General features: G+C 31.7%; 1 protein-coding gene across 1 annotated transcript in view; it reads left to right on the top strand.

The window, feature by feature from the left end:
• Positions 1-5,076, top strand: part of LOC137925796 (octopamine receptor beta-1R-like) — a 33,993-nt gene extending 28,917 nt beyond the window's left edge. Inside the window, exons 4-5 of the mRNA XM_068769256.1 lie at positions 2,422-2,589; positions 4,773-5,076. Of these exons, the coding sequence (XP_068625357.1) occupies positions 2,422-2,589; positions 4,773-4,959 (355 nt within the window). The 3' untranslated portion in view covers positions 4,960-5,076. The remainder of the gene's footprint in view (positions 1-2,421; positions 2,590-4,772) is intronic.
• Positions 5,077-13,560: the final 8,484 nt, after the last annotated feature.

Here is a 13,560-nt window from a genome sequence, read left to right as displayed (position 1 = left end):
TTATACACATAACAATATTTTTCTTTATTTTTATAACACTTAACACACTACGTAAGCCAGCAACGGTGGTAGTTGTGTAATTCGCATTGTTTGCCGCACGCGCATTTATCAGCGGGCAGTGCACTTCGTTGCACGACTACTGCTGCATACCGGAAGTAGCTATATATTAGTCCCTTTCTTACTTAGGATGGACTTCTGCAAGGTTACGCCTGAATCTATTAGATATTTACTACGTACATATGTCTACCATAGTAGTTCAAGTGACTCGAATTTATGTTTAAGAAAATAAAAATTACATTTAATAAGTACAATTACTGCAGATTAATTATTAATAAAAATACATGAAGTCAAACGTATAAAAACGATAAGACGACACATGGATTTTTAATGCAAAAGATCAAAATGAATAATTTGTCCCGTTAAGGTATGTTTAGTGTAAATCATTTGCGTTATTCATGAAAGTTATAAAAACAAAACGGACAAACAAAATGTGATAAGTTTCAAACTGAACAACGTTTATTGGAAAGTTTCGAGCGATGTTCAGTTTCACAGGCTGCATAAACGTTTGCATTGCTATCGATTTATTTGCAGCTGTTTCGAACTTACAAGTCACGGTCGTACGCTAATACAGTTTGTGAGTTGTTTTAAGGCTTTAGATATAAGTTTTCTCTAGACACATTTTCTACAACCCTGTTAACACAACCATACGCGATCTAGATACAATCTAATGGTGTCAAGTCAGTCAAAGGTGTTTCTTAAACAGAGAAATACACAAAGGTTATATATATATATCACATGATAGTATATTGTACAGAGTAACATTGTATACAGTTGCCTATGAAAGAGTTACTAAGAAACCTAGAAAAAGGTATGAAAAATGATTTTTGAAGTTTTTATAAAAAAATATAGATGTATAGTGGATATGTCTGGGTAAGCCCCCAACATGTGGACCAAAGAGATAATTGATATATTTTTATTTATTTATTGTCCTGACAAAAAGGCTCAAAGACGCCGAGAAAAAGTAAAAGCAAATGTAAAAAATAAAAATTATAAATTAAAATTATTATTAAAGAAAACAAAATAAAAAAGCGGTAAAACCAAATGTTACCAGGAGTTGGAAATGAGGGAAAAAGGGTCATGTGTGAATATGTGAAGGATGCAAGGAAAGAGAAAAAGAAATTGTGAAAGAAGAAAGCAGAAAGATAGAAAAAGAAGAATTAATAAAAGTCAAAACTTTTTTAACGCGAAACTGTAACGTCCCTAACTCACGCAAAACAAGGGGAACTAGTGACCCTCAAAAACAGGGGCAATTGTAAATAAATGAATAAATAAATATACATACATATATACATATATGTATAGTATATATAATTTCTAATACAATATACCACGAACTCTTCATTCAAAACTAAATTAATGTTTTCAAACCTAATCATATGTATAGATTTAATAAACATAATGCAAGTTTAATGTAAATATAACACAAAAATCAATTACTGGTGCTAAAGCAATCCATTGTGGTTTATATATAGTAACAAATAATTAAGCCCTTTGTATCGTGTAAGCTATGCATAAAATTAATATTAAAAATACCTCTGTTTCTTTATTAACATATAAAAAGTACATTAGAGAAACTACAGTTCAATGTGGTTATAATGTTTACGTAAATTCTACGAAGTAGTTACGTGACTGAAAAAATGAAACAAATTTTCTATCCAAGAGCAAGCATTTTTTATTATTTAAATAGTATGTATGAAATAACAATATATCAGTATCTATCATTGTTTATCACCTTCTCGCCGAACAGATGCAATTTTGAAGGCATGCAACACCACCGTGCAAGACTCTATTAAACTTATGCAAAATAAATCATCCTGGAAAAAGATGGTAGCAGAAACTGATGTGTTTTATATTTAATGGAATCAGGCGTTATTTTGCGGAAGTCCATCCGTTATGTTATGTTATGTATATGTCCATATGTTACACCGATTAGTACACCCTGTGTTTGGCACTAATCGGTGTAACATAACTCCTGAAGATGCCCCGTACACGTGTTGAGTGTTTTAACGGTGATTGTTGTGTAATTCGCATTGTTTGCCGCATGCGCATTTATCAGCGGGCTGATGGGCGGTGAACTTTGTTGCACGACTATCACTGCATGTGTGGAAGTGGCTAAATATTGGTCCTTTTCTTTCTGATTTTTTTAACCACGACCCTCAGTCATGAGAAAGGAGAAAGATATATACATTTATACATAGTGTTATTTGTCCCAATTTCATTCATATACTATTGCCTAGTTCGTAATGTTGGTTCCGTTGGAAAGAACCTGGGAATTAAAATACTAACAACTCTAACTTACTTGATGTAAAACTTTCTCTTTTCTATTTTTATCGTTTTCTTCACTCTCTTTTTCTCCTACAGGTATATAATAACGGCGTTATGTGGAGACGGATGTCCATCACCACCACCGGTGGTAGCGGCTGTGTTTTGGGTGGGATACTTCAACTCGGCGCTCAATCCACTTATCTACGCATACTTTAATCGTGACTTCAGAGCGGCTTTCAGGAAGACACTGGGGTCATGTTGCAGGTACTTGACGACGTATTCAGATTGTAAATATTGTACTACTTGACGACTTATTCGAATTGTAAATATTGTACTACTTACGGATTATTCGACTTGTAAATATTACACTACTTGATGACTTATTCAACTTTTGAATATCATACTAAGTGACGACTTATTTGAAAATGTGGTACTATTTGAGGACTTATTCATTTCATAAATATCGTACTACTTGAAGACTTATTCAAGTTTTAAATATTCTACTACTTGACGTCTTAGTCATCGAGTAAATATTGTATTACTTGACGACCTATTCGACTTGTAAATATTGTACTACTCAATGACTTGTTCAACTTGTAAATATTGTACTACTTGTCGGCTTATTCGACTCGTAAATATCACACTACTTGACGTTTTATTAAACTTTTAAATATTATACTAAGTGACGACTTATTTAAAAATGTGGTACTACTGGACGACTTATTCATTTTACAAATATTGTACTACTTGAAGACTTATTCAAGTTTTAAATATTCTACTACTTGACGACTTATCCATCAAGTTAATATTGTATTACTTGACGACCCATTCGACTTGTAAATATTATACTATGTGACGACTTATTTGAAAATGGTGTACTACTTGACGACTTATTCGACTTGTAAATATTGTACTACTTAATGACTTGTTCAACTTGTAAATATTGTACTACTTGTCTACTTATTAAACTTTTAAATATTATACTAAGTGACGACTTATTTGAAAATGTGGTACTATTTGATGATTTATTCATTTTATAAATATTATACTACTTGAAGACTTATTCGAGTTTTAAATAATCTACTACTTGACGACTTATCCATCAAGTTAATATTGCATTACTTGACTACTTATTCGACTGGTTAATATTGTACTACTTAATGACTTATTCAACTTTTAAATATTGTATTACTTGAAAACTTATTTAACTTGTAAATATTGTACTATTTGGCACTATATTAACTTTTACTTATTTCACTTCTTTATGGCTTCCTAGCTCAAATATTATACTAATTGACTGCTTCTTTAATTTCATTTGAAGTCGACTCCCTCAACTCTTAAATGTATATAACGATTTTAGCTCTCTACGACCAAGAGTTTTCAGTGACATTAATAATTATAAATAGGATCATTCAACAAGAATCAAATTATTATTTAATTTTAAGAAAAAATGCAAGTGTTCATTTGCATTATTTCTTATGGCTTTATTAAAATAAGTGCATATATAAATTCATTCGAAGCGATCAACATCAAAGATCAAATCCGTGACGTGTTATTTTTTTGGTAATGACTTAACCATATTTAAAATAACAATTAAATAATCTGAACAAACATGAGTCTATTCAGTTCTATAAAAAATTAAATGATTTTCATGTAAATTGTTAATTTTATTTTGATTATAAATACAAAGTCTTAATTGAAAAATGTTGCACAAAAAAAAACACGTGTTTTTCTTTTACGTGACTTGCTACAATTGAAATGGGAATTGAATAAACTTCTTATTCTCAACAAAACGCAAATTCAAAAATAATACAATGCGTGTTATTGTAGCAGACTGGATACGTTCAGTATAGAATGTATTTATAAATTGAACTTGTGGGAGGAGAGACAATAAGGAAACGCCTGTCCCAATTAACTTTAGATTACTACAAATAATTCCGAATGCTAGATAAATATTTTAAGAACGTAACAAAACAATACGTGCTTTTTGATATAATACGGTATTAGTAAATCATTGAATATAACCTTATTTATTATAAATATACATGTAATATCCAAATGTACAGTACCCGAAAATAAACATTGCACATTGACCTTTGGAAAGAGACAATCGGCTAATTTCGGCTTTGTGGAGCACTATCTCTTTCCCACACTACCCATGTGACGTTTTGTCAGTCGTCTGTCAGACTACTAAATTTCGTTCCGGGATTAAATCGTAATAACGGTTTACCATTTGAGTTTCATTAAACTATTTTATTTACGTACAAGACTTTTGCAGATTTTTGTGGAAAACAATAACGGTGGAATAAACTAGTATAAAAAAATCTCGTCTATTTTACATTAGAAAAAATACTAAAAAATATCGCAAGGTCTAATACCAACTGTAGGTGCCGAATTCGACAGAGCCGGAACAAGCCCGCATAATTAATAATGCTATTTTATTGTAGATCCGTGTGTGGAGATATGGCACGCCGACACTGCTGCCCTCAACAGCTTCTACGCAGAGATCATCATCACTCCAACGCCTCATCCGACATCCACATGAACAACTGCGTCAAGTCTACCTCAGCTGATGTCCTCAGAACTCACCAGGCTTGCAGCTCCAGGGCAGACGATGTTGGATTTCCCACCTAAACATCAAGTAATTGCATATAATTTTAAATAGCTAAGGTTGTGAAACGAAAAATAACGTTGTCGTTTAAAATAGCATTTAACGATTCATAACGCTATGTAAGCTATTAGTTATTTGATTTTTGTAAATAAATATCGATATTAAATAAATTTAAATAAATAATTCTATGTTGTTTTAATATATGTAATGAATGTTTTATAAATATGTGTTATTTCATTTAAATATATATTAATATATTACGTATACTAGATGTGGCAAGATATATTTGTATGTAAAATATATATCTTTATAGCAGTATTATTAAATGTTAAGAAGCCTGATGATATTAACAATAATTATTTAATATGTTATAACGATTATTTATTGCTATATTTATTTAAAAATATTAAATAAGAAAAGGAACGTTTCGATCGAATTATTTTTGTATTTTTTAAAACAAACATGTATTATATTTATTAAGTTCAATTTATTATCGACACAAGAAATATTGTATATTTTTATGACACAGATTTTATCTTCTCGTATAAATTTTATAATACTCTGTAAATATTATATTATCTAGAACATGTTAGAATTAAATATTAATGTTAAAATAATTACTTAAATTAAGAATACTACGTGTAATACTGTTAATATTAATTATTATAATTAAGAATTCTGACAACATAAACATTATGATTTAGATACGGAATATTTACCAAGAAATTAAATAACATCAGAAGATGAAATTAAAATGAATTATTTCTATCCAGAAACATCTTCTGGGAATTCTAGGTCTTGTGCAATCTTAGAATAGGCCACGTTTTAATATTCATTACCACGGTGGAAACAACTCCAAGATTCTCATTAAATATGCATACAGGGTGATTGGTTATAGGTGTTTTAAGATGTGAATATATAACTCATTTATCAGTAAAAAGTTTGTATACTTTTCACACATATTTTCACTTACCATTTGTATCAAGATCACTCTGAAATAATTTACATTAATTTATATTTTTCTAACGGAATACTACAGGCGAATAACTTGTCAATAAATAATTTTAATATGTAGCTATCTAAATTTGAATCGATTTTTCTTACTATATCGAAACCATTGATATTATTAAGGTTGTACCATACTTTATTTCAACAGTCAATCTAGATATCAAAAGAACATCTAAAATCAATCACCTATATTAATTTAACATATTATTTACGAAAACTGAATAAAACCACATATCACATACAATTAACACTTCTTTATAATATTATTAATTTATTTTTACAATATTTTTACATTACGCTCCAGTTTCAATCGTGTGAATGTAAAAGACTAGTGAATGGAGAAGAAGTTAATTTGTTACAATACCAGAATCGGATTGAAATCCCCAACCATATTCTTAAATTAAATCTTTAGACTTCCATTAGCATTTTGATCTGATGAGAGCGCAGTTTAAAAAACGCTATAAGCAGCGTTATTTTGTTATAGCATTATGAATGACATGTAACATATTCGAAATTTTACGGCTTATTATTTTCTAAAATCTGACAGATAATTTATATATTTAAATTTTAATTTACTGTGTTTAAATATAATTAAATTAATCCAGTTCAAATATAATTGTTTCAGTGCTTTTAATGTTTTCGTTATAACATAGCCGTTTTTAAAATATAGCACTGAACGTCCACGCGAATGCGATATGGAATGAATGGCGCTATAAATAATTATATTTATAGCCATCCGTTCTTATTTTAAAATATTTTATTTTTAATATGAACAGGTTTAAATCCGAAATATTTTTATTATAAAATTCCATCTACTAAGTCATATCATATTCTTATTTAAATGTAATTTATATATTTTGTTTATCTACAACATACGTTACACAAAAAATAAATAGCTTAAAAATTAATTATAAATTGAATTATGTTCAAAATTTACAATATGTCATAATACGTATATATTATCTGTCTACCATTATTTTTAAGTTATGTTAGGTTTATACGATCACAATTTGTTAAGTTAATGCGTTTCGTTACTATTTTTTACTATTTGAATTTATCAAATATGATCAATATCACAGAATGTCCACTGTTGGACATAGCGCTTGCCCACATATTTCCAATATGACTGTTATGAAGTGGTCTGCATCTAGCATCTTTCGTCAACTTTAACAAAATCGTCTTGTATGTAAATTTCCAGAACCTTCCGAAACATCAACGGCCATCTTTAATTGTCTGCCCAGTACCTCTTAAATTTGTGTATCCATTGGCTATATCGAATATTTTCTTTAAATACTGTGAGGAAATCATATAATAACCGTCTATGGTTTAGACGTTATCAATTAAATAAAGAAGTCAATTAAAGTCACAGCAAATATTTATAAAAAAATATCACAAATATTTTGCTATTAAATATCTCAAAATTTAATCCGGAATTTATCGGAATGAGGAAATTTTTTGTATTTTATATATGTTTATTGTTATTCTCTGTTATAAATTTTAAACGAGGAATTTTAATGGTATGTCGTCAACAGATAATAAAATGTTCTCTCTAGATGTATATTAGATACCAAAGTCTTGATTGTAGTTATAAAGACAGTGTAAATATTATTATATGACATTAAGTTAAACAATATAATGTATAATTAAACATATCGTAAATATCTTCTGGCATTAGCGGATCGTGCCAAACGATGTAAGATATAATAATATTTATAAACATGTATATACATTTTGTACAAACAATTCTATGTTAATTTTTAATTTAAGCATAGTATATGTATGTTAATATAGTTGATAGAGTAATAGATTATTGTTTAGACAAAATACAGAAGCATTGAAAGACTTTCGTGCCCTGACATCACAACGGATATACGGTCGACAGATATTTTGGAAACGGATTAAAGTTTTGTTTAATGATCTTACTTACTTACTCCGCTGGCTCAGTGACCCAAAGTGGGTCTTGGCCTCCGAAGCGAGAGACTTCCACTTTCCTCTATCTTGCGCCATCGTCTGCCATTGGTTGACATTCAATTCGCGCAAGTCTGCCTCAACGCGATCGATCCAGCGATACCTGAGTCTACCCACTGGTCTTCGACCCCTCGGTTTTTCCAGGTACGCTACCTTCACGCTCCGATCCGATCCCATTCGCTCCAAGTGACCAAGCAAGCGGATTCGTAGAGCTTTATATTCGCCAATGATATTTGGCTGTGCTACTAAATTCTCAATTTCGGCATTCTTTCGGAGCCTCCAAGATCCGTCTTGATTTCTCGCTGGTCCCAAGATCTTCCGCGTGATTTTGCGTTCCGTCACCAAGACCACGTCAAAATCATTGAATTTTCTTACGTCCGCGACTTTAAAGGCCCTGTTTTTGTTGGAACACCATTCTCAGAAGAGCGTCTATCACGAAGGGCGCCTGTTACAACGTCTTCTCTGAATAGAATCTGCCCTTTGCTGATTCCATTCAGCTGCCTGCTTTTAGATTATGACGGTGTAACAGAAGGCCACGCCCGTCAACGCTAAAGATATAAAAACATACCCAACCTTCAAAAAATGATTGTCATCATGTCAATGGATAGATATCTACTAGCCTCAAGGCCTTGGACTACCCGCATCCATCGGACTCCCGCGATCTTGGATCAGCTAATTGCATCGCCCATGCCATTACCGTGATGTATCTGAATCAAATATCTAAAGCCAAATGCCTTTCGTTATTATGTCCGGACACGAAAACTTCGCGCGTTAAATAAAGCTGCGTATTCATTGTACGAAATTTTCATCACGTTTAATGTTACAAAAATTTAAAACAGGATTCTCCGCGAGTATGCCCTCGACCCGAAAGCTATTTTCCGGACAGTGAGCACGCAGCTTTACATGTTTATATATTGGGGAAAATACGTTTTCGACAGCATAGCATAATTAAGTAATTAATAGCGTGTCAGTTTAATTCAAATAATGCGATGTTTGGTTCATGACTGTGTATGTGTGTTTGATTAAATAAATACTATTTATTTATCTGTGTGTTGAGAATCGTTTTGTTTCTATTTCACAACTGTATAATCACACACGTGTCAGAAACGTTTTAAAATTTCAAATGTTATTCTTAAATGTCCAACCGACGAATACCTTGAGGTCGCCACTGCTAGGTGAATCAATGACATATTTAATATCGGAAGTCTCTGGATGTGAGCAGCGCTAGATCCGTCATCATAAGAAGGATATCTGAGGAAGTCTTATACTTAATGGAATCAGGCGTTACCTGGCAGAAGTCCATCCTAAGTAAGAAAAGGACCAATATTTAGCCACTTCCGCACATGCAGTGGCAGTCGTGCAATAAAGTGCACCGCCCGCCAGCCCGCTGATAAATGCGTATGCGGCAAACAATGCGAATCACACAACCGCCACCGTCAAATTACTCAACACGTGTTTCACCCCTCCACGGGGCATCTTCAGGAGTTATGTTACACCGATTAGTGCCAAACAAAGAGTCTTATACCTTACTTTGCGCGTTATCGACTGATATGATAATGGTGATGATTCTTGGAAACAAATAATACGTCCAACAATATTATTTCGACTTTCTACTTTGATTATAATCACAAAGTTTCTATAAAAAAAATTAAAAACAATGGCGCATCAAAATGATATTTATACACACTGTGTAAAATAAAAAGAAAGAATAGATAATATTATAAACAATTCAGTATTTTTAGTCCTATGATCAATATATTTTATGCAAGGATTAGTTATAGGAGTAAGAGCTATAAAAGGGGTGAAAGTATAGCTCCTTTAACTTATTTTCAAACACTTTGAACTATGTTAGATTAATTTATTCATTTATTCAATTGAACTGTCACTGGCCGGTAACTTATGGTGGTATAAAATCAGCAGATACAGATAATAAATAATAATTAATTTTAATATATCGCTATTCGAATTTTAAAAACGCTTACTATGTTTTCTTTATTATACATTAGTAAATGAACAAAATTTATAATAATTGACTGCACATTAATTATACATATACCGCTTTAAAACTTTTACAGTTATAACAAACCATTCTGTATACATAGAAATAAAACAGTTTTTCCCTTGGTTTTACCATAATATGAAAACAACTCTACCATTTTCATTCAACTACGCAGAAATTAAAAACAATACATAAAACACAAGAACTTTTGAAACTTCGCGCGATTAACAGCTGCTCAAATGGCTTTTGAAGATTATTCGTCTAGGAGGTGATAGTGCGCGGATGTGTAGTATAAAACCTCTTTTAAGATAGAAAAGCTCGAAGGCTCCCTGGGAAACTTCAACTCAGGTCTATATAAACTTCAATTTCACCATATTGGGAGGCAACTGAATTCTAAGATGGCTTAGATAAATGTTTCACGGATTGAAAAAAATCAAAGATCTCCGTGGGGGGCATCGACATGAACTGTCACTCGTCGATAATACCCGTGTAATCCATCTCAAGCCCCTCCGAGAGGGCCAGACCTAAACTTGATCAGTACTTATTACCTGTCTTACATTATCACTAGTTCGGAAAGCGGTTTTCTAGGAGTAGTGGCAGAAGAAACCCATGCAACGCTTCTGTCTAGAACAGAGTTCCCCAAACTATTTTGTGTCGTAGACCCCTTGCCATGTTTTTCCGTGTTGGGTAGACCCCCTACTTACCTGATATTGATTTCCTGTAAATTTCTAACTGTACTGAAGTTTAGTGTTAAAAACTTAAAGTAAAAACACATGTTAATTTATAAATTTATTAATTGAATTTAAATTAAAACTACTCAAAATAAAATATTGTATCTGTTATGTAAAATATATGTAACATTAAATAAACATGAAATAAACTATAAATAAAATAACATAAGCAATATTTTTAGTAAGAAGGATGAACCTGATGCTTTAATAATAAATTATCAACATTTGGCGTCAATTTTGTAAGGGTTAATCTTAAATCTCCTCGGCTAACGGTGTCTAGTCTGTGGACCCCCATTTTCATGAACCCCCAAATTTTTTTCGCTGACGTGCACTCCTTGCAGGTTGTCATAGACCCCTAGGGGTCGATATAGACCACTTTGGGAATCACTGGTCTAGAATGATCAAGGTTGGTGACCCCAGTGAGATACGACTTGCGATTGACAATTCGTATTGTACTACGCACGTTTAACAGTTCATACGCGTGAATTTACTTTGTTAAATAAAATGTGCACAATTATTTATTGTTCACAAAACTAATTTATATTTCTTATTTAATAAATAAATAGGTTAATTACTTTCTTCTTCGACGTGACTGTTGCTCGTGGCCAAATATGTCAGTCGCCGCTACCATTTTTTTCCCGGCTGTTCTATTAGCCAAGTTTCCAGCCCAAAAGACCGTATACATTTAATAATCTAAATCAGGGATGACCAACTCGCGGCCCGCAGGCTTTTTGCGAACCTTTTAACATGTTTATGCGGGCCTCCAAACATTTCGATTTAATTTCACGGATCCTTCCGCTTCGTGAACTTAGTTCCGATGAAGCTGTAAAAGCCTTAGGGCTAACAACATCAACTTCAAACGAAACCAAGCCCAGCCATGTATTTCGTAAATAAATATATATATATATTTTATCGATTTTCTGTCATCAATACATTGATATAAAATTAATTAAAATGTTAGTACATACTAAACTAAAAAAATCTGTTTGTGTCGAGTTACTCACACAGCGATTTGTTTAAACATGCAATACGCTTCGAATCTGCGCAATTTTTTATCTTTTCAAATTGTATATGAAAACTTTAGTTTTTTACATTTTTTATTTTAACCTTTATTATGTATATAATTTATTTTAGGTTATTTATAAGTGTCACTTTATGAGCGGGCCGCTAAACAATTTTAAAATTTTAATTTGAACCGTTCAATGAAAAGGTTGGTCACCCCTGATCTAACTTATTAATTTTATTACCAATAACACAGTTTTAAAAAGCCCAACAGACGACCCACGCTGGTCCTGTGCCGACTGTTGGATCGCGGAACAAATCCTCATCCTTATTTCTACTGTTCATTTTGACTTACGGAATTAGTCCTGGTCGTTCCCCATTCCCCATTCCATATCATTTCTTTATTTACGTCATTTAAATGTAATCAGACCAATGAAGCATTCCTGCAAGCAAAATCGCCTACTGCATTTAATACCAAGATGCGAGACTTATTTCCAGCTGAACCGAGTAACGATTTTCCTCAATTTAAATAATAATTTCTTTTATTGAAATGCTGTACAAACTTCTAGTTATACAAAGTCTGTTTCAAATCAAGTCAAAAGTTAGTAAATATACAATATATATACAAAAACATGACACGTAACATATACATTAAAATGAACATAGCTTGAATAATTATTTAAAAAAATATTTATTTTACACATCTCTATAAATAAGTTAAACATTTATAATCATATGAATAATGATTATACCAATAAAAATCTTTTTTATAATTATGTATCAATTATTTATTATTCTTTTTATTCTGTTTATGTCCCAATATTGAACGATTATTCCATGAAACATGAGTAAAGAGTAATCACGAGAGATATTTACATTACAATAACATTTTTTTTTTAAAAAGGGTGATGTCCGTAGGATATTTACAAGAAAAACTGTATGTCACAAAGTTTCGACTGCAAAAGTCTCTAATTCATTTGTAACAAACGAAAACAGATTTTTTTCATAAATTTCCGCAAAATTTTATTGAACTACCATTTGCAAGATTCAAAACTCCTGTTAAAAGTAAATTGAAGGAAAAAGCCTATTATTCAATAAACGAATATTTATATGACAACATTCCTTGATAGTGATGTCGCCTGAATATTTTAATTTCATTCAGGCTATATGTAAATCTGTAATAAACTTTATTAAAAGATGTGTTGTTGTGGAGTTTCTTCCTGCTTCTTCTCCGCAACTATAAATCTTGCGAAGCAAAGTGGAATCAAAATCAAAATAGATTAAAATAATGATAAGTTGACGATCAATAAGAGTTCTGTTAAAAGTTCCAATGTTGAATAAATTAATTTTATCTTTATTTTAATACACATACTTTATCTACATATTTTAAATAAAAATATTTTTTGTATAACTTTATAGTTTTTGTAGTCTGTGCGCAACCGATTCTCGGTTTTGAGAATTATGTGTCCTGTTCAAAGCCACATCAACTTGCCAATCCACTGGATAAAGTCTGTTACTTGTCTGTAAGTTCAACGTATCTCTTCCTTCATTGTTTGATCTCATAGAGAAATACCAGGCATAGCCAATGGTTTATTGAGCGACTGTGAACATGCCAAAGAGACCACGTTTCAACGACTAATGGTGCCGGTGACGAAACCAGAAGTGTAAACGTTAAAGTCCTCTGCAAATGGGGCGAACTGTACATCCTTGACACGTGAGATATCATTGTCGTAGTGCTTGCATATAACTGGCACGAGGACCATCAGCGGCATCCTCGATGGTCTTCAACTGAAACTTTCTATGGCTCAAAAAGTCTTGTTTCATGCATACGACTAACTAAGAGATATAGGACCAGTAGATTTTTTTGACTATTTTTTTAACCATAAAAGATTTTTTTATTAACTGTTTATAATTAA

This window comes from Battus philenor, unplaced genomic scaffold, assembly GCF_028537555.1.
Source record: "Battus philenor isolate CCGP_79_NKW_IND1 unplaced genomic scaffold, ilBatPhil1.0.hap1 SCAF_28, whole genome shotgun sequence".
Taxonomy (NCBI): domain Eukaryota; kingdom Metazoa; phylum Arthropoda; class Insecta; order Lepidoptera; family Papilionidae; genus Battus; species Battus philenor.
Note: the sequence above shows the minus strand (reverse complement) of the source record. Positions and strands in the feature narration are given on the sequence as shown.